Source organism: Pteropus medius, unplaced genomic scaffold (assembly GCF_902729225.1).
Source record: "Pteropus medius unplaced genomic scaffold, Ma_sr-lr_union100, whole genome shotgun sequence".
Classification (NCBI taxonomy): Eukaryota; Metazoa; Chordata; class Mammalia; order Chiroptera; family Pteropodidae; genus Pteropus; species Pteropus medius.
Genome location: NW_024349797.1, coordinates 14,537,817 through 14,564,176, shown reverse-complemented (window position 1 = coordinate 14,564,176; position 26,360 = coordinate 14,537,817). Strand labels below are relative to the sequence as shown.

Here is a 26,360-nt window from a genome sequence, read left to right as displayed (position 1 = left end):
TCCTGTTTATATTTAGATGGTGTAAGAAAAGTAAGAGCCCTTTTACTGCCACTGACCCATATTCATATTTACTGGTGGTTGTGTTAATAGTCTCCTCATTGGTTCTCTCTTTAGAAGCAAGCAGAGACTCAGATAGCCCAAAGGAAGTTGATGGGCTGGAGCCTTCGGTGAAGGTCCACTGAGGTGCTCATTCTTAGTTCTTCTGTGATACGTCTGTCTCGGTCGTATACTTTTTACATTGTTTCGAGAATGTCTTTCTCTTCCGTGCCACTAGAGGTGGAGATTCTTGAGGGAGAGAGCATGTCCTGCTCTGTGAAGCCCAGTCCTCACCAGAGCACTGCACACAGTTGGTGCTCAGGGAGGATTTGTTGAATGAAGAAAGGACAGGCACGTCTTTTCACTGGCAGCTCTCATTGTTTGCTGTAGTTGGGGCATTCAGGGGCTGTAGGTGATGAGTCCATTCTTTTTAGGAAAGAAACTAGAACGAGACCAAAGTTTACATGGCATTAGGTATCAGTAAGGTTGAGGGTCTGTGCCACAATGTTAGCTGTGCTTAATTCAGAGTGGTGGGAATGGGGGTGATTGTTATTTTCTCCATGCTTGTCTGTATTTTTCAGATACCCCTCAAAAAAATTTTGGATTGTCATTGTCCCCAAGAAAAATCTTGTTAATTATAGTAGTCACTATTTATCGAGTACATGCTTATTGTGTGCCAGGCACTGAGTTAAGCCTCATAATAATCGATCGGAGCAAGTGCTGTTATTCTCATTTGCTTGAGCTAGTAAATGGAGAAGCAAGGGTTTGAATCCAGGTCTGTCTACTCAAAAATCCACATATTCTCACTTCTTAATATTTTACCTACCAGTTTGGCAGTTAGATAATAGATGTGATTTTTAGCTCATAGATTAAAAATAATAAAACATAAGATTACCACATGACCTACCAATTTCATTCTAGGTATATATCCAGGAGAACTGGAAGCATATGTCCATGTAAAAACCAGTACGTGGATATTCATAGCAACATTCTTTATAATCCAAAAAGTTTAAATAACCCAAATGTTTATCAACTGATGAAGGGATAAATAAAATGTATTATATCCATACAATGGAATATTATTCAGCAATAAAAAGGAATGAAGTGCTTGGAACTAGATAGAGATGGAGATTATAAAATATTATGTATGTAATAAATACCACTTAATCGTTCATTTTAAAATGGTTAATTTTATGTTATATGAATTTTACCTCATTTTTTTTTTTAAAGGAGTGAAGTTTTGGTATCTGCTACAACAGGTACGAACCTTGAAAACACACAAAGTGAAAGAAGCCAGGTGCAAAAGGTCACATGTCGTTTGATTCCGTTTCTATGAAATAACTGGAATAAGCAAGCCTGTAGAGACAGAAAGTAGATTCGTAGTTGCCAGGATCTGGAAGGAGGGTGGGATGGAGTAACTGCTGATGGCTATGGGATTTCTTTTAGAGGTGATGAAAATACTCTGGAATTAGTGTGATGTTCCCACAACTATGTGAATATATTACAATCACTGAATCGTACACTTTAAGCAGGCGAATTTTGTAGTATGTGCGTATCTCAATAAAACTTATTAAAAAATATATAAAAATAACATAACGAATGAACGAGGTGCTCCCACTTGGAGGCCTTCCAGCCTACTGTTGCCTAGATAATAATGATGTAAGGAACAATCATGATAGTTTTTTTCATCCTTCCTGTGTGCCAGGTACTGTTCTAAGCACAAAGCATTCTGCATATAAAGTCAGCTGCGGATTAGGGATGAGGGAGTCGGGCCCCCATTCTTAGCCGCCACACAGCACTGCTTTACGTGTAAAGACAGACGAGTCAGAGATGGGAGAAAGCACAATGTAAGTGCAAGACCCTGCGGGTCCGTGTCTGGTTGGCGTTCTGGTTCCGCCATCTGCTAGTTGTATAATCCTGGGTGAGTCACTTAACAGCTCAGAGCCCCAGTTCCCTCCTCTCTAACGCAGGGACGACAGGGAATCTTCTCTCATATATGCAAAGGTTAGAAAAATTATGTCAAACTGTCAGAACAGTGTCAGGCGTGTCGCTAGCACTCACACGTGTTGTTATTACTATGATGTGGTTACTAAGCAGAGACTTAAAGAGCATATATTCAAATTGCAAACTCTCCTTTAGTGAACATTTTAGGTTGAGTTAGCATCTCATTTGCTCACAGAATTACGGAGGGGACACTGAAAGATCATCTGCTCTAGCAAGGGAATGTCTAATTCAGGGCCTGGCATCCTCCTCTTCTATGAGTGACTGTGTGTGTGTGTGTGTGTGTGTGTGTGTGTGTCTGTGTGTGTGTGTACGTGCACACCTAAGAAGAATATGGTGACCCTGGAAGGAAAACAGCAATTTCAAAAACCACCCTGAAGGGGTGAGCATGGCTTCCGGCCCAGAGACCCCAGAAATCACAGAAGCTCCCCGCCGCACCTGGTGGTTTCCATCAGCTGTCTCCTCCCTGCGCCTGCACAGGGGCTCGTCGCTGTACCTGACACCGTGGGAGCGCGGCCACGCTGCAGGTGTGAACACAGGACCGGCTCTGGGGCCGTCTTTGCCAGGACTCTGCTGGGAGGATCTTAAATCTCTTCCCCTGAGTTTCATTTCAGCTTTGGAAATCGAGATCTCTGGAAATTGGCTTATGGCCTTTGAAGTTTATACCATGGGGCTGGGTCATCACGGTATCATAACCGAGCTTTTCTGGCACTTCCGGCTGTAAGGCCGCTTGCGGGTCATGTTGCCCCAAAGCCTCTGGCCGTACCTGTCCCCAGGCTGGGCTCCAGAGATGCGGTTAAGAGAAATGAGGCAGCAGTGCCTGATATGGCAGTGCCTAGTTCATATCATTATATTTTATAGCCTTTTATTGTGTTGCAGAACTTCATGCGAAATTAATTCTCTGCTCATTTTAAAGCGATTTAAACAATCAGAGTATTTGTTCTGATTGCTAGTCTTCTAAAGTTATACAGCTCAGGTAGTTGGGCCCTTCATGATACAGGTGAGGAATGGGAGGCCCCATCCAGGGAGTTGCCTGGGGTGATGCAGCTCTTGGTGGAAGAAAAAATCACTGCCCTATGGCTCTGGACTTTGATTTCTACGCCTTTACAATTCGAAACTCATTTTTATTATCATTGCTGTTATCAGACACTGACTATATTGTCCAAGGCTCACTGAGACACAGGCTATTGTGAGCAGGGTCTTGTAGTCAGGCCAGGTGTCAAAACTTGGCATTATCATTTCCTAGCTGTGGAGCCCTAAGTTCAATCTTATCTATAAGGCGCTGTTAACACCTTCCCTGCAGGGTGGCTGTGGGGATTATAAATGGTGCCTGTCGAACCCAGGGCGTAGTGCTGGAGCTGAATAGGGCCTTGATAAATGAACCTTTATTATTTTTGAAACTGTTCCATCTTACATACACTTATCACGTCCCTAGCTCAGAAAGAATTTAGGGTGTTAACCCCTCAGTGATCACTGGATATTGTGGCACTGAGACACGGAACTCTCCACTTTTTCAGTCAAACCTCCGTGGATGGACAGCCCTTGGGGAAATAATGCAGAGCTGCCTTTTAGAGATGACAAGACCTTGATGTGGAAGGAAACGAAGGGCAGAGTTCAGTTTGCTCTATTGTGTCCTGTAAGTCACACCTCAGGAGAGCAGTTCAGAGGCCGAGCACACTTGAGCTTTTAAAGTGTCCAGGGTCCTCAGCCTTCTCCCCAGCTGCCTCGCGCTCCCCCACTGTGAGGTTTCACTGGCGTCTGTAGAGTATCTTTGCCTTTGACACTCCGCCCTGCCTCAGGCTCAGCAGCAGTTTCCTCTTAGAATATTACCTGGGACAGGATACATTTGCCCCAGCTCCTGGCTCCCTTACAATTTCCAGTTCCAGCCCCTGCACAGACCTTAGGCAAGTCGCTTAACTTTTCTGACGGTTTCTTTTTCCACATTGTCGGAAGGAGGGTAGTACCTATTGAACAGGACCAAATAGGCAAATCAACATGGATGAGCTTCAAAAGCAGTCAAGTATGATCTAAATGATTTTCTTATCACTAACTTATTTAAAATGTGTCGCCCTTCTTAGAAAAGACCATCCGGAAGTGAGTCTATCTGTGGGAATTCCCTCCTGTGGCAGGGAGATAAATTTTGGGTCCAGTGGCTACTCAGCTTTCTATAAATCACAGCATGTGGTCAGCCACTTTTTTCGCCCATGCTTTGAATTTGGCCTTGATGATTGGTTATAAAGCACTGAATTTTTACCCTTTTTGTACACAGCTTTGATTTTGCGCTGTGATGTAGATCTTATTCAGATGTTCATTGGGTATCACTGTCACACTAGTTATTTATCCAGTCTATTCTTTGCCTTTTTTTTTTTTTTTGGTCATGCAGATCTCTGGAAAAAAAGAAAGTAGCTAAAAACATTATTGATGAAAGCTTTCTAAACTGACAAAGTGTCACCTGACATTTTAATGAGGGCCAGTTTGGGCCATAACCTCAGGACTCTGCTTCTCAGGCAGTGTTGGTCTGATCCCAGACACTTGAAATCTTATAGTCCAGTCCAGAGGTCCTGTAGGCAGCTTCTGACAGAGAATGGAATACTCTGGAACTAAGCTGCATAGCCACAAATTCACTGTGGTGAATCAAGACTCTGCTGTTGCTCTGAGATGTGCCCAGTAGCACATGGAATGAACACACAGCATTTGGGAGGAGGAAAGGAGCAATATCGACCATGAAGACCCTCCTACCCAAGAACGGACTCCTTGCTGGGGACCCGTTTACCAGCCGACCTTGAGTGTCCACATAGCTGCCTAAGTAGAACACGAACCCACAGAAAACACCAGTTTCTTCCTACTGCAGAGGATTAAGTTGTGTAGCTGGTTTTAATATTCGTACCGACTATGCATGGCCATAGATTGCAGCCCGAGATGACTGTTTCAATATTTCAGAACTCAAAATGCAGATGAGAGCCATACTGTATTGAGCTGGATTTGGCTTGTCTTTGATTCAGTGGGCTTGGCAGGTTGCTGGGGGCCTTGGTCATCTTCACGGGTATTAATGGTCAGAAACCAGCCTGCAGTGATACAAAGGGCCAGACTTTGTTTTCTCTATATTAAACCCCTGATATCAACTTGCACATTGTTTGATTGCTTCTTATACAGTAGACAGCAGGTTATGAAACAATTTGTCTCTTTTGGTTGTGTTCTGGTGGTTTTAATTTTGCATAAATGAGCACTTAAAGCACATTTCAGAAGCTCCGATCAAGTGCTTGCTTTTGAGTGGTTCTGGTGCTGTCCTATCAAGTGGTGAATTTATTCAGTGTATCTTCTATTCTCCTTCAAAGGAAATTTCAAGATGTTGTAACAGAGTTCACACCGAAGAGGCTGCTTGGTGATTTTCTTTTTTTATTGTAACTGCATGAACAGCTTTGGCTCTAAATGGAAAGAGAATGAATATTGAGCTCCTGAGACTAGAGGGACATTAAAACATTATTATAACTGTATTTCTTGTATTCAAAAAGTTTAGTAGTGACATAGAATTTAAAAATAGACCTAAAACAAATTTCCAGAGATAAAAACAATGTCTGAGATGAAAAATACACTGGATGTGATTAAATACAGATTAGACATTGAAGGAAAAATTAGTGAACTTGAAGACATAACAGTAGAAACCATACAAAATAAAATAGGACAACTTTTTTAAAGTGGAAAGTGCGTGCGGTATAACTTCGAGTGGCCTAATATGTGTATAATTGGCATCTCCTAAGAAGGGAGGAGAGTAACAAAAAAATTTTGAAGAAATAATAGCTGAGCATTTTTTAAATTTTATAAAAACTGTAAATCCTTAGATCTAGGAAGGTCAGTGAAGTCTTAACATAAGAAACATGGAGAAAACTAAATCAGAGCACTTCATAAATTCAAATTGCTCACAACCAGTGATAAAAGAAAAATCTTAAAAGCAGCCAGAAGAAAAGACACATTACACACAGATGAACAAACTTAAAGGTTATGGCAGATTTATTGTCAGAAACCATGCAAGTGAGAATACATTAGAGCAATGTCTTTAGAGTGGGTCGGGAGTTGGGAGAAGGGAGAGAGCAAACTGCCAACCCCGCATTCCATACCCAATGAAAATATCTCTCAGAAATAAAGCCTTTTTCAGGCATACAATGACTGAAAGAAATCATCATTAGCCAATCTGCACTTTAAGAAATGTTAAAGGAATCCCTTTAGGTAGGAGGAAAATGATACCAAGAGGAAATATGAATCCACACAGAGGAATGAAGAGTTTTGGAAACCGTAACTGTATCAATGACTCTGTGAATTTTTGCTTATTGTTTAAATGTCTTTAAAAGATATTTGACTATTTCTACAAAAATAATAACCATGGCAGGTGGGATTATTAACTTATGTAAAAGTAAAGGGTATATAAGAAGAAGATAGACTGGCCAGAGAGAAATGGAAATATGCAATTGTAAAGGAGGTACGCAATATGCAAAGAGGTATAATATCATTTGAAGTAGATTTATGTTCGGTGACAGGCTCGAGACATCAATTCTCGTTTCAGTAAATGACAGGACAAGTAGATAGATGGTCAGCGGGGATGTAGAAGCCTTGGAACGACACAATCGCTTTGTAAATAAAATATACATATTTAGCTACTTCTTACCAACATATTCTTACCAACATATCCAATTGTGCTGCTTGGTACTTACCCAGTTGAGTTGAAAACGACGCTCACACAGAGACCTGCACGCGAATGTTTGTAGCAGCTCCGTTCATAATTGCCGAAACTTGCAAGTGACGGAGGTGCCTTTTTATAGATTAATAGATCAGTGGAATATGATTTAGCAACAAAAAGAAATGAACTATCAGGCCACAAAAAGACATGGAGGGACCGTAAATGCACCTTGCTAAGTGAAGGAAGCCGGTCTAGAAAGGTTACATTCTGTATGACTGCAACTATATGAGGTTCTGAAGAAGGCAGAACCGTAGAGGCAGTAAAAAGATTAGTAGTTGCCAGGGGTTCGGAAGGAGGGGTGTAAGGATGAACAGGCGAAGCGCGGGACATTTTCAAGGCAGCAGATCTATTTTGTACGATGCAGTAGTGATGGATCCTTTACATTGTCAGAACATTTGTTAAAGCTCATAGAACTGCAGAACACAAAGGGTGAACCGTAACCTAAACTATGGACTTCAGTTGATAAAAATAAAATGAAATTAAATAAAATAACAACAAAACCACATCATGGCGAAACACTGAAAAAAAAAAAGTGGTTTGTTACTTGCCATTTTTACCTCAATAAGGCTGTTAAAAAATCTCAAAATCTTTGGCGAGCTTCACCTCCTATGACAGAGTGCTAACCTGAGCTCCCAGGTGCACTGTCCTCAGTCGTCGGGTCCTCGTGAGCAGGGGTGGTTTCTCCTGGCTCCCATGCAGTAGGACCATCTCCCATGGCTTTCTACAGCCTGGAGGGACTCCGCTGTTTCTGAGTAACTTGGATGAGGCCATTCTCAAAGTGACGCACGTGAGGTGGTGGGCCACTTTCCGATGCGTAGTGTGTCTGAGCCCCTCTCTGTAGTGGTGTCCACTCTGAAAACAGTAACTAACTTGAGGGGTGTTGTTTGGGAGGGTGAAGGCCTGGGTTCTGATTCCAGTTGTGCCTTTAACCGTCAGATTTGGGGCAAGCCACAAAAATCTGCCACGGCGGACCTCAGCTTCTTCATCTGTAGAATGGGTGGGTTGTCCGGGGAATTTCTCTGGCCACTTCCACTTGCACACCGTGTCAATAGTGACCCTTCTCACACTTTTCCATGGAATGGAACGTGTGGGACATGTGTGTCCATGTGCCCCAGGGCACCTGAAGCAGCAGAAGCCCTCGTGTGTGAAGGGGAACTGGTGATCCTCCCCACAGGCTGGTTGCCCACCACAGGGGCAGAGGTCGGTGCTGGGTTCAAGCCACAGCCGCCTCTCTCAGCACTGTTATTTTTTTTCAGCCTTTGCTTTCATACCTCCCAGCCCTGAAACCTCTCTTGGCACAGAGTATGTCCTCCATCTCTGAGGAAATGCCCATAAAGCAAAGTTCTGGGTGTTTCCTTAGCTTAGAACTGAGAAGGAGGTCTGTGGCGTTACGGTTACTCCAGCCTCTGAGGCTGTGAGTTGGAAGATTTTCCTAGTAACCAGGCCTCTTGAGAGCATTTAAATTTTTTTTTTTTATGTTCAATAGGTTAAGTGTACATTTTGGGATAGAAAATATTCTTCAGCTAGTATTGTGCTGTGAGCCTATTTTTACTTACCTTTAAAAATTCTTTAAAGACCTTGGGACATGATTGATTGAGAAGCTGGTTAGGTCTGAGTGGGGTCACAGTGAAGTACCTGATCAAGCCGTGTACCTGAATATCAAAATCAAATGGTGCTTTGTGTGTTGTTAGGGGCCTCTTTCATCTATGGCTTATGGATATTCTTTTTGGTGCTCCATTTTGATGTTTCATTTTGTCCTCAAAGAGAGAGAGCAGAGGACAGTTTGTCTGACAGTTTCTCTGACAGTTTATCACATCCTGGGTCCATTTTCCAGCCCTCTAGAGCAATATTTCAAAAATTAAGCCTCGGAAAATTTCTCTGGCCCCTTCCACTTGCAGACTGTGCGACTCACTTAGTTTTTGTGTTTGATTCCTTTTTTAGGACTTAGTTTAGAGAAGTTGCCTATTTCCTCTTCTACCAGTAATCTCCATGTGGACCGGGAACAGGATGTCATCACCTGTTATGAGAAAGCAGGGGACATTGCACTTCTGTACCTCCAAGAGATAGAAAGGGTAAGTGAGAACCATGTGTTCGTTTCAGCTGATAATTTTTTAAAATTTCAAATCAGATGGTAGAGAACTGTGATCAGCCTCTGGGAAACCTTCAACATGTCTGCCTCTGGCTGCAAAACTTTACTTATATTCCTTAATACTAAGGAGAATATGGTGGTGATTATGGCACCTTGTGAAAATAGATGGCTCAATATTTGGGAAACGTTTTAACATCTTCTGAGCAGAAGGGACAGTATACATCTGTTTATACCCTCAGTGCCCTGAAGCCAGCTAATTATTCCCGTTCTCCTACGCCAGAAGGGTTGGTCTCCATTTGTACTTGGGTGGACTGTGTGCCGGCATAGTGTACATTTGGGTTTGGGAGGCATTACCTCAATGGTTATGACAAAGGTCTGCTGCGGACTCTCAGCCGACCTGCTTGGAGCAGGTCGTGTAGCCCCTGAGACTGTCTGGGATGGTTTCTCCCATCTGTCAGTCAGTGGTTTGCCGGTGGCGTGGGAAGTGGTAACCAGACACTAACAAGAAGGCCACCTGAGCAGAGAGTGCGTGAGCCAGAGACCCTGCGCTCACACCCTCAGGCAGAGGAAGCTGGAGGCAGGATGGGGCCCGGGAGGTGTGCTGAACTTGTGTGTAGCAGGATTGCCTTCTCTTTGGCTCTGCTCTTTACTGAGTTCCTTCATTGCTCAGCCTCCACTTCCCCATCTGTAAAAGGAGCATAATAACAGTTCCTTTCTCGTGGTGTTCTTGTGGGGACTATAAAAGATCATGTAAACAAAGGCACTCGGCCCAGGATTCTTGGGAGATGTCACTTATTTTTACTAATAACAGTAGCTCCCACCATCTCTACCCCTGGCTGAGTTCTCTGGACTTCTAACCTAGGCTTGACATTGGTTATTTCCCGCTTCAGACCCAGAGGTGTATCCTGGGAGATTGTTTGAGATGATTAGAAATCTTGCAAGACTTTGACAACGATCACAGCCTTGTTTCCCATCAGTTTTCCAGATTTTCTGTTTCCATAAGGATTAGAGTAGAGAGGAACTACCAAAGTCTTGTTAGTTTTCGTGATTTTATAAATGTACAGACTGGATGTAGTTTTTTTTTTCATAAATCTTTTGTATATTGATATATGCGACGAGGATCTAACTGCATTTTAAGAGGCAGGGAGAGTAGGGTGAGGGCCGCAGGGATGGGTGGCATTCGACCTGCCCCAGAATGGATTCTGGTGTCTGGGAATTCAGGAAGATATTCGGCCATCTTGTCAAATGGTTCTGTCAGAAGGCTGCTATGAGAAAGGAATTTTTATGTTATTCAGAACTTATTATGTGATCTTTAGGGAAATGATCATGAAGGTTGCTTTTAAAATCCACGTTATTTTCACTGTCTGTCTCTTTGGTAGCCACTGCTCAGCAGCAGAGAAGTCTGCATACCCCAGTGAAACTGTTCTCATTGACTCCATAGCCCTCGCCACTTAGGGACCCTTATTTTGCACCTAACTCTCAAGCTGTCGTCAAGCCCTATTATGTCAGGGCTGCCTTTCCCAAGCTGGGGGAAGGGCGGTTCATCTGTTAACACGTGTCTTTCATGACATGGAAACTGGCAAATGTGGGTATACTTCCCTTTGTGTTCACTTATAACCACCTGTTCGCCACTGAGTGCTCTGGCTGGACCATCAAGGAGACTCATATGATCATGGGGTTTAGAACAAATATATACTTTTTTTGTGGTTTTGGGGAAATCTTGATTGCAGGATGTTAGATTTTGAGAAGAAACTGGAGGCCCAGGAAGGGAGAGCTTAAGGGCGTCTAGGAAGTTAGGGTCAAAGCCAGGGTTAGCACTTAGCTCTTTCTTTACCTAGTTCAGCACTTGTTCACTTCATTATCCGAGGCTGCTACAAACAAATACAGAACTGTGTAGTTTCTCACACGCTTACATGTAGAAGGCGCTCTGTAAGAATTTGACCAGGAGACCCATAGCTCTTAGTAGCTTGGGGAGGCATCCTTTGCCTAGGGTTCAATCCCAGGATATGTAGATGACTTTCACTTTCTGGCTGCTTTTCCAGTCTGAGTTTTCCTTCATGGGAAACCCCTCTGAGCCTCTCAGACCCAGCTGGGCACTAGCAGTGACAGAGAGTGAATGAGTCAAGCGTCCGTTTTGACTGTAGTAGTTACTCAAGAAATTATCTGTTGATCGAAGAGAAGTCTGGGGGGAAACGACCTTCCTTAAGCGATCCCTGGGCTTAGTGGAAGTTCAGGGGTTTTTTGAAGCAAGATAATAGGTGCTATGCCGAAGATATCCGCTTGGACTTTTTTTTTTTTTTAGTTTTGAACTTAAATGACTTTTAAGAATTCTTCTAAATTAAAAACAGAAATTTTAGGGAAATAGAATCTGAAAGAAGTATAAGACTGGGGCAAGCTTAGGTCAGTGATGCTTTGATTTTCTGGGCAGGCAGCCCTCGTAAGTAGAAGATTCCACATGCTCTGTTCCTTCGTGTGTTTTTTATGCTGGGCAGAGGCAGTCAGCCATTCAGTGGTTCCCCCCTCATTTCCCAGCCATTCTGTAGCAAAGAAACTTCTATTTGCCAGGACCTTTTGGCGTTTTATTTATTAGTGTTGCCTCTTAACTTCATTCACTATCGAGAATAAAATTTGGGGAGAACTCGTGAGGACAGTTGTGGCCAGTGTTTTTTCATCCCCTGGGACCACCAAATCATGTTTCTGAGGCAGCCCCGTTCCCTGTGTTCCCCTAATAGAGGGTGTGTTCAGCGGTGTTTCAGAGGGGAGCTGACCTTGGCTTCCCCTCGGGCGAACTTAAGCTGTGAGAGGCCGCAGAGCACAGCGGTAAAGCGACTGCTGCTGTTGGGATCCTGGCCCTGCCACCTCTTCACTGCCGATCTTCGGGCGAGTGACTCAACCTCTCTGTGCTGCCTCAGGATCCTCATCGGGAAAATAACAATAATAATCGCTCTAAGGTTGTCAAGAGAATAAAATGGTTTAATCACGTACTGCCCAGAACACGGTTAGCATACGCTGTTAGTTTTGTTGCCATTATCTGTTCCTGTTTCACCTGGCAGTAGAATCTTTCCTAACCTTAGAAGATTTTAGATTTTTCGATACAAGTCTGGAATATTATAAACATGCTGTATTATTAAAAATGTCAAAGAATTTTTAGGGGAGTGATAATGGAGTAATTTTTTTTTTTCGGAGAATTTCGTTTTCTTTTTCCTGTGTGGAAGATCATGAGGCAGCTTTTCGCCTGGATTTCCTCTGTTGTATCTGGGTTCTGGACTTCCGTTCACCCCTGACTGACCGTGGGCTTCAGCTTTCCATTCTCGTGGTGGGGCTGATGCTGCCCGACTCGTCCAGGGCTAGAGAACCAGTGAGCTCTCAGGGTCTTCCAGCCAGTACGCCGGGAGCTTTCCATGCATTGTTCTCCCTCCTCATTCCAGACATGGAGGCAAGGCCAGGGAAAATTAGAATACACATGTGCATTCCATATTTGTTTAGCATCGTCCTTGTTATGTTAGGGTTACAGAGACATCTTCTCATAATTTTCTGTGATAATTTGTTCTCCGAAGGGGAATAAAAGGTACCTCTAAAATTGCGCACATAAAATAATTTAATCAAGTAAATCAAATTAGAGCAGATAGAATTAGAAAGGACATGGAGTGGCCTTGAATTAGTTTATCTTCAGGTGGTGGCGCTATGCCAACAGTAAATAATGTTATCTGCCCCACGAGGAGCTTCTAGTAGTGCAACGATAGGAATAAAGATGACTTCATCCTCGAATGTCATAATGTGAGCCCCGCTTTTGGCAAATGAAATCACGCTGTCCCTGTCCTTTGCGTGCATCGGCCGACCAGCTGGTTTTGGCTTTCTTGAGCAGAAGCAGCGCCAGAGTGGAACGTTATCTTCTGCTGACAGTTCATTCCTTTACACCCTATTTTAGAAAAGAAGTTAATGCTAAATTATGGGACATCTATAGACTTTTTATGAGGTGTCTTAGGGCCAGAGTTTTAAGAAGGAACAGTTGGACTCCAAATATTGCAGGACCCAGCCCGATTTCCCCTGTTCACCAAGAAGTTGTTCACTGGTCAGCCTTGTTGTGCCGGGAGCATGTTATGCCCTCCTTACAGGAAGAACTTGCAGTGACATACCTGAGGTGTTGGATTCAGAACTGGATTAGATGAAGGTTACTGTGTGTCTTGAATTCAAAACAGGTGTCCTAGGAAAAGTACTCAGTGCCGCTGATGAGAAAGGCAGGGTGTGACTCTGGAAATCTCTGTGGCTGTGATTTTGGCTTTAAAATGTGAGATAATAAGGAAAAGACAGATTCTTTCTTCCCTTCCCCTGTCCAGTCCTACCTGTTCACTCAAGCCAAAGCAGCAGGTTGTAGTTCAAAGCTTCATGTAGTATATCTGAACGATATACTCCATTCTTTAAAGAAACGTCAGGAAACTGACTGGCCAGACAGTGTGCTCTGACTCCGAGCCTGCCATCTGACCGACTGGGCTCGGAGGCTTCAGCATACTTCCGACTGAGTTAGAAAAGTCTGGAAACCAGAAAAGAACAGGAGCTTATTTTAATCTTTGTGTATTCCCAGTCTTTTCCCTCATAATTTTACAACATTAAAGGGTTTTACGTCTGCTTTTTTCACTCAACATTATGTCAGAACCTTAAAGTCCTTTTAAGTCTATGTAATATTTCATCACGTGGCCGGCCTCTATGAGATAATAATTTACTGTTGCGTATAACCTGTTATAAATAATGCTGCCATAATAATGCAAGCGATGCCAACTTCCTCCGAGAGATTTTCCCTTTGCTTTGCATTGTTTCCTAAGGGCAAATTCCCAGAAGTGGGGATATATATATATATATATATATATATATATATATTTATTTATTTATTTATTTATTTTTAACATTCTCATTACTACCTATAGTGCCCAATGGCTTTCAACAAATCACATGAACATCTATCTGTCTTTGGCGGTACAGGAGGGTGGCGGTTTCTTCGCAATCTTGGCAGGGTTGCTATTGTATAAACATTATTTTGCCGATTTGCTAGGTAAAAGTGGTACCTTATAGTTTTAGTTTGCATTTCTTTGACTGTCATTCAGGTTGAAATTTTTTCCATCTCTTTCCTTATTGGTTACATTTCTTTCTTTTTCTTTTTTCTTTTTTTTCTTTTTTGATTGCAGCGTTATTGAGACATACTTCACATACCATACAATTTACCCATTTAACGATACAATTCAGTGGTTTTTAATATAGTCATAGAGTTGTGCAACCATCATCAATATTTAATTCCGGCATGTTATCGTCATCCCCAAAAGGAAACCTTGTACTCATTAGTAGTCACTCCTCATTTACCTCTAATCTCTCCAGTCTCCGTAGGTTTGTATATTCTGGACATTTCATATAAATAGAACCGTACTGTATGTGGTCTTTTATAACTGGCTCCTTTGGCTTAGAATAATGTTCTCGAGACTCATCTACGTTGCAGCATGTATCAGTACTTAATTTCTTTTTATTGCCAAATAATTTGCTATTGTATGGAAATACTATAATGTATTTACCCATTAGTCATTTTATCATTTTTGAGTTGTTTCCACTTTTTGGCTATTAGAATAATGCTGCTATAAATATTTGTATACAAGATTTTGTCTGGACAAATGTTTTCATTTTTCTTGGGTCTGTACCTAGGAATGTGATTGCTGGTCAGATGGTAGCTTTGTATTTAACTTTGTTATATTTCCTTTTTGTCTGTTTATACTTTCTGTTCAATTTTTGGATGTAGTACTTTTCTTACAATTTGAATAAAGTCTTTGTATCATAAATATGTTAACCTTTTATCATATTTGCTCTGAATATTTTCCCAGTCAGTAGTTTTCCATTTTTAAATTGCTCATCAATTTTAAAAATAAGTTTTAACTTCTAAAATGACTGGAGATTTATTTTGGTGGATTGTATTAGAAATGAGTCTAATGTTTTCCCAAATTTTAGTGCCACTTTAAGATCATCTTATATCTCTTTTTCGTATTTTCTGTCATCTATTTTAAGTCAGTCAATAAAATGTTAGATACAACAGTTATTTACTATTTTGTTCTGCTAATCTTATATTGCACCAATATGACACTGTTTAATAAGTCTTTCTTTATGGTGGGTTTTAACATCTGAAAGATTAGTAGCTACTTATTATTCTTATTTTCAGAATATCCTTTATCCTTTTCTGTTGATACTTCCACATGAATTTTTTGCGTTCTAGAAAAATCCTTCAGGATTTGGTTGAGTTTTTATTAACTCTGTACATTAATTTGGAGAATTATACTTCATCTTCACTCATCGATGACTGTGACATGTCTTTCTATTTCGCAATACTTTTGTTTTTACAGATTTCAATAGGTTTATTTTATTCCCGGATCTTTTCTATTTGTATTGCCTTGTGAATAGGATTATTATCTTCTTCATCGTATTTTCGCAGATAACAATGCCTTTGGTTTTTTAATTCACTTGCAGACATTTATTGAGTTCCTTCTATGTTCCGTACACTGTACTTGACACTAGGGGCACTGGAACAAACAGGCCACAGGACATGTCCTCAGGACACTTGTGCTCTCACAAGGACTCAGGTCCATAACCACTGTGGAGGACGCTTTGGTAGTGAACACAGAAGGGCTCGGAACCAAGGTGAGAGTTCACTAAGATTGGCTCCTGGAAGAGATGACACTTGAGCTGAGTCTTGAAGGCTAGAGTCAATTCTTTTTACTTTTCTAAGAATACGAATATATGGCAGAAGAATAGTTTTTGTTGTTGTTTCTTCCTTTCTAATATTTTCCATCTAATCTCTTTCATGCCCTATCTCCAGTCTTTCTAAAACATTGTTGAATAATAAAGGTGGTGGAAAATATCCTAATTTTGTTCCTACAAAATTAGGAACAAAAGGTATCTCTCTACTATATCTCCATTAAGGATTATAATGTTTATTTTCTCATTAAATTTCTTATTTGCAACTCATGCGAGGTATATGTTATTATCCCCACTATGCAGCTGAGGACAGTGAAGATCTGAGAGATCAAAGGAGTTATCCCAAGTTCACAAGCGGTGGGGAGTGTCAGAACCAGATCTGGAACCTGGGTCTTTGGACCTACAATCTTTGGCCCTTGCCCCTGTGCTCTTATGCTTCCTCGGTTGTTGGGTGTGTGCTTTTGACAAGCAGGCTGCACTTGCGAAGGATACTTGTTGGCAGTCCTCTCACAAGGAAGTGTTTATCCACAGAACAAGTGGTGGCTTCAACACTGCCAAACAGTGCTCCTGCCCAGGCCCATGTGTTAGAAGCTCTTTGTGAGGAAGGAATTAAATCCAAGATGCTTAGAACTTAGGGTAAATCCTCAGATAAGCTATTCCCTGTACCTCCCGCCTTGCCTCTTTCCCGTTCTTCCCATTTATAACCTAAAGCCTCACCCTGGCAACACCGACTTGTCTTTTGGACTTTGTTCTGCAAGCACAAACACAGTCCGATAGGACAAAGGAGAGAGGAGCTAGTCTGCAGAGTCTGGTGGACCTGAGTTTTAGCACCAGCATTGACACTTACTAGCCATGTGATTTGGGCAACTCACTCAATGGAGCAAAGTCTCAGTTTTCCTTCAGTATGGCTCTCAGTGGGTTTTTTTGGGGGGGGTCGGAGGGAATAAATGAGATAACCTATGTACCTATGTAATGCCTAATGCATAGTAGGTTACTTTTCTTATTGCTTTTTTCCTGCATTTCTGATTGGCCTTGCAAATTTATTCATTCATTCATTTACTGCATATTTCATTCATTTACTATGTATACTGAATGCTTAACTTGAACAAGACACTGCAGTAGACACTGGATATATTAGTAGATGAAGCAGGCGTGACCCTTGACTTTGTGGAAGTTGCAGCACCATGGAGGTAGACAGCCAGTAATCAAGTTAAAAAATACATTGATAAATGCAATGAAGGAATTGAATAAGACACTATGAGAGGGCATAATAGAAGCAGACCTACTTTATGTTAGGTAGTCTCAGAAGGGAAGGCCTTTCTGAGAAGGTGACACTCAGGTTGGTACATGAGAGATGAGAAAGAGCGTAAGAGTAATGTGTGATCTAGATTATCTTATAAAAAATTATTCAATAGAATATACAGATGTCAAATTATAATGTACACCTGAAAATTATATAATTGTATTAACCAATCTTACTCCAATAAACTTAATTAAAAAAAAATAAATTATTCATTCTGCTTATGGAGAGTAGAAGGGAAGTCAAGGAGCAAGAGAGGATCTGGAGACTCCATTTAGGAGGATGTTATAGAACCGTAACAGGGGGCGATGGTAGCTTAGATGAAGTATACTTGTAGAAATGGATAGATACAGACATATTTGAGAAATGGTTAGGAGGTGCATGGTTATAGATTAGATGTAAGAGTGTCGAGGGGTCAAGGCTTGCTCCCCAGTGTCTGAATGGGGCAGCTGGGTGGATGATGTTATTTATTAAGATGGGGTGATAATAGAGACTTCAGTCTGGGGCTGAACCTGGCCTCCTGAGAGTGTAATAATTCTGGGGAATGGAAGGTAGATGGCTTTCGTCTAGGCAGACATTCTAGGAGTTAGGAGGGAAAGGCCAAGAACAGGGCCCTTGAGGATGAGCTCCATCTCTGAGGTTCTGGGATTTACCATAAAAGTAAAATATGTGACAATAGCACAAAGGGATAAGGGAAGAAATGGATGTATATTGTTATAAGATGTTTATACTATATATGAATTAGTGTAAGATTATTTGAAGAATGATTGTGATAAGCTAAAGAACTATTTTGTAAACCCTAGGACAATCACTAAAAAATAAGAGAAAAAGAGGAAATTGACCATTTGATAGTAGAATGAAATGGAAATATCAATCTAAAAAAAAGCAGAATGAGAGCATGAAAAGGAACAAAGAACATACGGGTCAATACAAAATATCTAGCAAGATGGTTCCTATCATGTCAATAATTACATTAAATATAAATGGTCTAAATATCCCCAATTAAAAGACAGAGATTTTCAGATTGATCAATAAAGCAAGACCTAACTTATGCTATCTACAAGAAAACCAATTAAATATTAATATGTAGGTAGACAAAAAATAAAATTATATACTATACAAACAAAGCAAAGCTACAGTGGCTATATTATATCAAAGTGGAATTAGGAACAAGAAATATTATGAGAGAAAACGGGAGATATTACATAATAGAAGGAGTCAGTTCATCAACAAGACATTATAATCCTAAAAGTGTGTTGCCTAATAATAGAGCTTCGAAATATATAAAACAAAATGTGTAGAATTTATAACACTAAATGCTTAGAAAGGAAGAATATCAGATCAATGATCTAAGTTTCCAGCTTACGAAACTAGAAAAATAAGGACAAATTAAAGCCAAAGCAAGCAGAAAGAAGGAAATAATAAAGATTAGAACAGAAATCAGTAAAATTGAAAACAGATGAAAGTAGAGAAAATCAGTGAAACCAAAAATGGATTCCTTGAAAAGATTAATAAAATTTAAAAACTATTAAGACAATGAGAATAAAAGAGAGAAGACACAAATTATCAATACCTAGAAAAGAGGAGGCAGTATCATAGATCTATAGAAATTAAAAGACTGTAAGGGAAAATTACGACCGACTTTATGCCAATAAATCTGATCACTTACAGAAAACAAATTCCTTGAAAGGCACAAATTATCAAAGCTCACTCAAGAAGGAATAGATAACTCAAATATTCCTCTATGTATTTAAAAAATTGAATTTGTAGTTTAAAACCTTCCCACAAAGAAAACTATAGGTCAAGTTGGCTTCGTTGGTGAATTCAGCCAACATTTAAAGGAGAAATGATAGCAATACTATAAAAACTTTCAGAAAATAGAAGAGCAGAAAAATGCTCCCTAATTCATTTAATGAGACCTGTATCTCCCATGAATATAGATGCAAATATCCTCAACAAAATACTAGAAAATTGAATCCAGCAACATATAGGAAATTATACACCCTGATCAAGTAACATTCATATCAAGAATGCATAGCTGATTTAACATACAGAAATCAATTAATGTAATACAACGTATCAGCAGAATAAAGTACAAAAACCACATGATAATGATAATCTTAGTAGATGCAGAAAAAGCATTTGACAAAATCCAGCACCCTTGCATGTTAAAAACACTCAGCAAACTAGGAATAGAAGTTATCATCCTCAACCTGATATAAGTCACCAATGAAAAACCCACATCTAACGACATCTAAAATGATGAAAGATCAGATGCTTTCCTCCTAAGATCAGAAACAAGACAAGAATATCTGCTGTTCTTACTACTTCCACTTACTAGAGGTTCTAGACAGTACAAGAAGGCAAGAAAAATAAAGTAAAAGGCCTTTAGATTTAAAAGAGAGAAGTAAAAGTATCTCTATTTGTAGTTGACATAATCTTATATATAGAAAATCTGAAGGACTTCACACACAAAAAAACTATTATAACTTTCAAACAAGGTTTCAACAAGGTTATAGGATATAAGGTCAATATACAAAAACCACTTTTATTTGTATACACTAGCAGTAAACAATCTGAAAATGAAATAAACAACCAATTCGACTTATAATGACATCAAAAAGATTAAAATATATTGGAATCATAAAAAGAAGTGTAAACCTTATACCCTGAAAACTACAAATCAGTGTTGAAAGAAATGAAAGAAAACCTCAATAAATAGAAAGGCACCCTATGATCATGGATCAAAAGACTTAATTTGTTAAGATGGCAATTACTCCTTAAATTGCCAACAAATTCAACCCAATCCCTATCAAAATATGTTGCCCTTTTTTTTTTTGCAGAAATTGGCAAGTTAATTCACAAATTAATATGGAAATGCAAGGGACAAGAAGAGCCCACACAATCTTTATAAAGAACCAAGTTGAAGGACTCAGACTTCCTGATCTCTCAACTTACTACAAAGCTACCATAGTTAAGTCAGTGTAAACAATTAGCATTCCTGAAAAAGAAAATGGAAAAAAATGGTATAGGTAAAAAATACAATCGTGTAATCAAAGAGAAATTCTTTAACAAAGTAAGACTGATGAGCATTTACTTTGTACTGGGCTAAGTGTTCTATCACTCATCATCTCATTTAGTCCGTAAGACCATGCTATGACCATGTTCTGTTGCCATTTCCATTTTACTAATGATAAATCTGAGGGCTCGAGAGTCCGTGACTTGCCCAAAGTGGTGGAGCTGGGCTTTGAACCCAGAATGGCAGCCTGACTTCCGTGCATTACTTTACACTACAGATCCGAATTTGTAGATTGAGAGTTAAGCTGTGTTCTAAGAAGAACTGACACAGAATGACGAATGGCAAGATAACCCTCCGTAGATTTTCTAGACTTCAGGGAAAACAATTTTTGCTCTTTGCAGATTGTCTATAGGAAGAACAGTAAGGCTGGCTTCTGAGTTCTCCACTGCAGCCTTCAGTGTCAGAAGACTGGAGAATCGTCTGCCATGATCTAAGGGAGAGGAAGTATGAAATCCAAAGATATTCTCAATCGAGTTTAGAGAAATAGAAAGGCAGGAGACAGACATTCTCAACCATATAAGAACTCAAGGCCTGTAGTATCCATGAGCCCATTTGGGCAATGTTCCACGAACTAAGAATTGATTCAAAATGAAGAATTCAAGAAACAACAAATACATTTTAATATAGAAATGATGCAAAACAATTATGGTGTAGAACATAATTGCTGGGAACCTTGGCACTATAAAGAGGAATATAACCAAAATAGAAGCCTGAGGAGAAGCAAAGTAGAAGGTAGTATGAATATGTTAATTTCTTCATCTTTATTGTGATTTAATAGATATCGTATAAAGTTGGAATTATAGGTAAAAGAATGATCTCTGTATATACACATATATATGTACATAAAATAAATATATATATTTTAACTTTAGAGAGATCCTTTATGAACTATATGGAAAAAATACACTAGATTCATTGAGGGGATCACTTTGTAAGTTATATAAATGTCTAAGCATTACGCTATACACCTGAAACTAATATAATATTGAATGTCAACTGTAATTGAAAAATAAAAATATTAAAAATAAAATAAGTCATAAGGATGACCTAAACAGCATAGGGAACGTTGTCGATAACATCACAATAACTTTGTACAATGACAGATGATTACTAGACTTATTGCAGTGACCACTTCGTAAGGTTATATAATGTCAAATCACTGTCTTGTACACCTGAAACTTACATAATATTATATGTTGACTATAATTAAAAAATTAATTAATTAATAAAAAAGAAAAAAATCTACATTTTTCTGAAGTTGAGTGATTACTTTGGTCACACATTAGTTTCTACTGTTAAATTTAAAATTAAATGTAATGGTTTAAATTAAAACTGTCATGTAGAACACAATCTCTGTTTTTGTAAAATGATTTTCATCTTTCTTTTCTCTTGATACATGTATATACAGACATATCTGAATTATTGTTCAGTCAATGTCAAGTGGTTATTTTTGTGGTGAAATTGTTGAGATGTTTTTTAATTTTCTTTTTATACTGTACCAAATTGTTTTTGTTTTACAATAATCATGGAATTTTTTTAAATTAAGAGGTATTCTCAAAAGCAAATGTAGGATAATTTTTAAAAGTTTCCAAGTTGGACCTCCAAGTGGAGATGCCGAGGAAGTAGTTGCATATGAGTCTGGGATTCAGAGGGAAAGTCTGGACTAGAGATGATACACTTGGGGGTTGGCAGCTTAGAGATGATTTTTGAAGGTCAGGAGAATGGATGATATCATCTTGAGAGAGACTTCAGGGAGAAGGGACAAGTGCCCAGGACAAGTGCTCACTCTGGATCTCCATCACTTAGAGGGTGAGTGGGGGAGGAGCCTCAGTAGAGCTAGAAACGACAGTTCCCAGAGGTAGGAGGGACACCTACCTCCTAGCACTTGCAGAGCCAAGTGCTAAGTCGTGAGGGAGCCGGGCGATTTTGATAAGATGCTGGGATGCAGCTCAAATGCAAGGGTTGCCCACCTGGATTTCTTTCTATGACACATTGCTCATCGTGTGCCTTCTACTTTTTTGTTTTCCAAAGCTTACAAGCTAGAGAATTAGCAATTGCTTCAACTTTATTTGGAGATTAATTTCAAGACCTCTAAAATATTTGGGGTTTGGCTAAACGCCGGGTCTTTGAAGAGCTGCTGACTTTCAGCAGATGTGGAAGGTATGTTTGAAAAGCACTTGTATAGTTTGTTAATGGACCACAAGTAGCTTCTATTGGAAAAGTGCTTTATTCGACTTGTGAATTTAAAGCGAGTAGCATCTGTATTAGTAGATATATATTTGTGCTTTACTATAACATACTTAACTTTCAAGCCTTTCTCCTGATTAGTTGTCAGTCTTTCTTGCAGGGCTGAAAAATTTAAACCTTTCAAATCTCATTGTCTGCTGACAAGAGGTCAAGTTTGAGAGAAAGGGGGCTTCGATTGTTTTTCTGAGCTCTCCCCTTGGGAATAAATGACTGCTGCTCAGTCCACAGGCCTTAGTTTTGTAGCCTGGAGTTTGCCTCTAGTTAATTTTAGGGTCCATGCCAATCAGGGTACTCACTCCTCAGCTCTTTTTGGAGCTCATCAAGCTCATATAGGACTGAAGCTGCAGTCTGCCTGTCAGCGACCTCAGCCGCTGCTGGATGATGACTTTCTGCCCATTGCTGGGACCTGCTTCTGTGTCACTCAGTCAACGTCCTGGCATTCAGCAAAGCCCCTTCGGCTCTAATGCTCCCTGGCACCATCACACGCATCAGCGCCCTTCACTCCTCAGGGTGCCCGGAGGGCCTCACGTGCCCCTGGGCCATGCGGTTGCTCCCTCTCTCATAAAAGTCATTCGCTCTGCTTTCCGAATCCTGGCGTTTCTACACCAGTGCCTATGCATTGATGTTTGCATAAGGCAATTGATTTTTCAAGTCGTGCAGTGCATTTAGTGACAGGGTTTGAAGGAAGTAGGCTTCAATGTGGATCTGATTAGTTTTCCGATTTTCTCCCCTTCCAGGTAATACTTACTAATATTCAAAACAGAAGCCCTAAGCCTGGCCCTGCTCCCCACGATCAAGAACTAGGTTTTTTCCTAGAAACAGGACTTCAGAGAGCCCATGTCCTCTATTTCAAAAATGGGTAAGCCTTCTTCATTTTTTAAATCAAGTTCCTAAAGAAGGAAAATAAAAAGCCTTATAATGCTGTCTTCAGTTTAGTTATTACAACAAAACAATTTTAAATATAAACTATAATTGGAATTTTTTTAAAAGAATGAATGTAGGCTCTTTCGTCTCTTCTCCACCTGGCTCTCTCACTTTCCCATAGGATTTCAAAGTGGGGGGTGGGGAGTGGGGCTCGTATGTGAGGATGAGTCACAGGTATGGAGCAGGGGGGTGAATCAGACGGAAGCCATGCTTTATGCCTCCCTTCTGCCATGGGAATGCACCGCACAGGCCTCCTCCCGTTTTTTGGGGGAAAGGTAATGAATTGGAAACTCCGGCACACAGCATCCTTTCCCTTAATGGCTGATCAGTTCAGAGAATTGGATTTGCCAAGTCTCGGATGGTTTTTACGAGAATGGGTGTGGCTGCAGTGCCACACAAGAAAGTTGCTTTTGAAAAGGGTTTAAGAAAGGTTTAAGGGTCTGAATGTACGGGATATAGGTCTCTAATGCATTTGCTGTTTGTTTCCTTTTTGTGTTGCTCTTATGAGAAATGCGACGATTCTGTTCCAAATCTCTTCAGCTGTCCCTTGTTTTGACATTGTGCTGCAGGATAGATGTGCATGAAGACCAACAGTAGGTATCCGGCCCCTCCGCAGCCCCTCCTTGGCTGTGCGTGGGAGGCCCCTAGAGCCCGTGCCCTTCCCCTAGGAATAGTCAGTAGTGCTTTGACCTGCCGAGGGGACATAGGTCCCAGCCTATGGGAGTTGCTCCCTCTTCATTGTAAAGAGCTTCAAACCTTGGGGTGTAGCTCATGGAAGCGGGATTTCATCTGCCTGGTGGCCCAGAGTCACCCACACACAGCCATTTTTTATTTGTCGGGAGTGAATGCTTATTTTCCAAATCCTACGAAACTGTGAACAAGGCCTGCTATGCTCCAAAGGCCACTGGCTCAGATTGGCCTAGCCCACGAAAGGCCACAGTAAACACTCCAAGGTTTGGAATGGCTTGACAGCTTTGGCACAAAGCCGCGCTCAAATCCGATCTCATCTGCCACTGACTGAGATTGTCTGAGCGATGGTGCACGTCCCCCCTAAGCTGGGTTTTGAGTTCTGTTTTCTTTACTGTTCAAACAGAGGGAGAAAGGAGAGGGTGCAGAATATTTTTCTAGCAAGCTGTTTCTTCTCCCTTTTCACAATAAACGGTGGTCATCACACAGGAACCCCCTAACCATTGCTCTGCACTCTAACCTGTGGGTGTCAGTAGTTTATCTGCAAGTCCAGATACAGGAGCGACTCCCCTGGGGCCTCTCAGAGGTGCCCCGCCAATACCTTCTATTGAAAATGCTTTGCGTGAGATCGATAAGGATGGGCTGGATAACTCCTTGTTACTTGAAGCCTATTCACCGAGGAAGGAGAAGCAGAGCTCTTGGGCTCCAGCCTCCTGCCGAGAAACGTGGGCTGCCCACTGGAAGCCAACTACAAAAGAATGATGACGAGATGTTTATTATTTATCTTGAGATGAGGGATCACATGCCGGGAGTTGCTTACTGTCTCATTTCTCATTTTTACCCAAGATCAAGGAGACTCCCATTAACGTAGCCAGAGTTAAGGGGCTGCTTAACTTTGAAGCCTTCGCTCCTCTTTTCTTGTCCCCTCGCCCTTCTTCCTGGGCTCTACAGACCAGGGGTGGCATCGAGCCAGCTCCTGGAGCGGGCCCTTGCCAGCTGCAGCGGGCTGAAGGCCGGGGTCGTGCAGCAGTAACGAGATTCCTTTTGGGTAGGCAGAGGTGAAGGCCAGCTTTGAGACCACGAGATATGGAAGAAAGGAGAGAAAAATGTGGGAGGTTTTAGACAAGCCTTGTGTTGCCAGGCTTACCCAGGGCCATGGAGCCACACCCAGGGGTCATTCGTCAGTGGACACCTACAGCCACTGTGTCTCTGGAGCAAGCGGGGGCAGATGGAGGTAGCTGCTGTCCTTAGGCACCAGTGGCTTCCCACGGTTCTGTCTTCTGATGTGTTTGCTCCTTTGCTGTCTCAGTCCCTTTTTGTTTTTCTGAGCTTTCAAAAAATATGTATTTGGGAGGATATAATGGACAGGGTTTGACTGATTTTTCAGGGATGGGAAAATGCATTATAGAGAGCTTTGCAATAAGCGACAGAAATTGATAAGGCACATCTTTTCCTTTAGAAATACACTTGAAGGTATTCAGCTTTTTGGTGGTCATCCCCGAGGATTTAATGAGTTATAATATTTACTTTTATTCGTTAATAATTCTCCATCTTTTTCAAGAGCGAGTGCCAAACTGGTAAACGTGGGTCTCCTTCTGAAAGAACCTGGCCCCAGGACCAAATCCTGGGCCCCTCCTGATGCCCGAGACCCCGGTGACGTTTACGCTCACCGAGCCCTTGTCCTTCGTTGTCGCCGATTCTCACGGGGGCGTCCCTTTCCCATTCCCTGCCACCCGTGAGGTCAGCAGAAGCGGAGCTGCCCCGCTCTACACACGGCGGCCTTGCCGGCCAGGGAGACGTTGCCAGCGCATGGCCCCGGCCTCTGCTGATCAGTGTTTCCCCATCACACTGTCCCTCGAGTCTCATCTCAGCCCGTCACGAATCCTGTTTCTTCTCTCCTCCCCACCGCCCCCTCCTGCCCCCACGACCCCCGCTTTTCCTCTCCCTCTTTCCTTCTCCATCAGTCCCCCCCCCTTCCCTCCCTCGTGCCTCTGACCCCCTTCCCAGCCCCCTCCTGGGGGGGTGCCCTGTTCCCATCCCCACCCCAAGTGCCCCTGGGCATGGGCTGACTTGAAATGCACCCACATCTACTTCACATCTGTGTCTCTTGTCCCTCTGGGTGGCAGCAGCAAGCCTGTCAAGGATGGAAAAAAAAAAAAATCGGGCTCAAGCTCTGCAGAGGGTGAAATCGGAGTGTCAGCCTCAGAGGACCAGGACCGATGCCTCGAGGCTTCTGCGGGGCAGCAGGGGTGCTGGAGCCAGGGGCCCAGGATTGGGAACCTGCCCTTCTCCTCTCTGGGCATCGGTTTCTTTATCCGTAAAACAGGGCTGATAGCACCCACCTCACGCGCTGTGGTGAGGTGCAGTTAAAATAATGCATGTGGAAACATGGCAAAGCCAGGCAGACAGCTCGCCGTAAACTGTGATTCCCACGATGGTGATGCCCAGCGACCTTCCAGCTGGAAGTGGGACCGGATGAAGGTCAGGCTCCAGCTGAAGCGGAAGTTCGCAAAGCAGGCGCCCATCGCTGTTTGCCGAG

At 41.5% G+C, this 26,360-nt stretch overlaps 1 protein-coding gene across 8 annotated transcripts in view; it reads left to right on the top strand.

Moving 5' to 3' along the window:
• Positions 1-26,360, top strand: part of TTC7B (tetratricopeptide repeat domain 7B) — a 226,185-nt gene that overhangs the window by 35,853 nt on the left and 163,972 nt on the right. For 7 of the 8 annotated variants that reach the window (XR_005657575.1, XM_039884012.1, XM_039884013.1 and 4 more), the window contains exons 4-5: positions 8,711-8,841; positions 22,948-23,069. Coding sequence is in view for 6 of the 8 variants with exons in the window: in XM_039884012.1 (XP_039739946.1) it covers positions 8,711-8,841; positions 22,948-23,069 (253 nt within the window). In the remaining 2 variants the exon portion in view is untranslated. Of the gene's footprint in view, positions 1-8,710; positions 8,842-22,947; positions 23,070-26,360 lie in introns of those variants that run through there. The other variant, XM_039884018.1, reaches the window with a different exon arrangement.